Genomic DNA, 892 nt, shown 5'->3' with positions numbered 1-892 from the left:
GGGGCCGCACGATCACCGGGGCCCGTGACGCCACCGATGGGTCCTCGCTGAAGAAGTTGAAGGGGCGCAGGAAGAAGCCGATGGCGTTGCCGGGCGTGGCCGTGTTGGGGATGTCCTCGGCGTGGGGCACGTGCAGGAAGCCCACGGTCACCCAGGCCACCAGGTCCTGGGGGGACACACCGCGGTGTCAGTGGCGCCATGGACCCCCCGCGGGAGCTGGGGAACCCCCAGAGATGGCCCCACTCCGGGGATGGAGCCCCCCAGCAGCCACCAGCCCTGCGTGCCCAGCGTCCCCCCGTGTGTCACCTGGTCCTCGATGGTCTCGTTGTCGCGGATGAAGCTCTCGAAGGTGACCGGGGGGTCCCAGGGGTTGTTCTGGGTGTAGATGCTGCTGCTGCTCGGCTCGTTCTCATGGCGCCGTGTCACGGCCAGGTGGTACCTGCCACACGTGAGGGCTGGGGTCGGCCTGGGGGCGGGGGTTCCTGTCCCAGCCCTGCCCTGCTCCCCCGCCTGTGCCACCCACAGGGGACACAGGGCTGGCAAGGGCACGGGGATCCCCAGCTTTGTGTGCTCCTCAGCTCCTGAGGGGTTCCCCAAGTCCAGGGGGATTCCCCAGGTCCCCTGAGGGACTCCCCAGCTCCTGAGGGATTTCCCAACCCTGGAGGATCCCCAGATCTTGAGGGGGTCCCCATTTCCAGGGCTTCTTCATCTCCCAAGGTGTTTCACAGCTCCCGGAGACTCTTCAGCTTCCAGGGCTTCCCCAGCTCCAAGAGCCCCGGGGTGTCCCAAACTCCCATGGGGGCTCCCCAGCCCTGACAGCCCCCTCAGCCCCAGGGTGTCCCAAACTCCCAAGGGCTGCTCCCGCTCCGACAGCCCCCCTCCATGGGAGCTC

The 892-nt window shown here is 68.2% G+C and overlaps 1 protein-coding gene across 1 annotated transcript in view; it reads right to left on the bottom strand.

The window, feature by feature from the left end:
- LOC106632131 (amiloride-sensitive amine oxidase [copper-containing]-like) overlaps window positions 1-892 on the bottom strand; it is a gene marked incomplete at its 5' end in the record, with an annotated part of 2,207 nt that overhangs the window by 735 nt on the left and 580 nt on the right. The window contains 2 exons of the mRNA XM_014311526.2: window positions 11-166; window positions 307-439. Of these exons, the coding sequence (XP_014167001.2) occupies window positions 11-166; window positions 307-439 (289 nt within the window). The remainder of the gene's footprint in view (window positions 1-10; window positions 167-306; window positions 440-892) is intronic.

Source organism: Geospiza fortis, unplaced genomic scaffold, assembly GCF_000277835.1.
Source record: "Geospiza fortis unplaced genomic scaffold, GeoFor_1.0 scaffold1917, whole genome shotgun sequence".
NCBI classification, from domain to species: domain Eukaryota; kingdom Metazoa; phylum Chordata; class Aves; order Passeriformes; family Thraupidae; genus Geospiza; species Geospiza fortis.
This window is presented reverse-complemented; position numbering and strand designations above follow the sequence as displayed.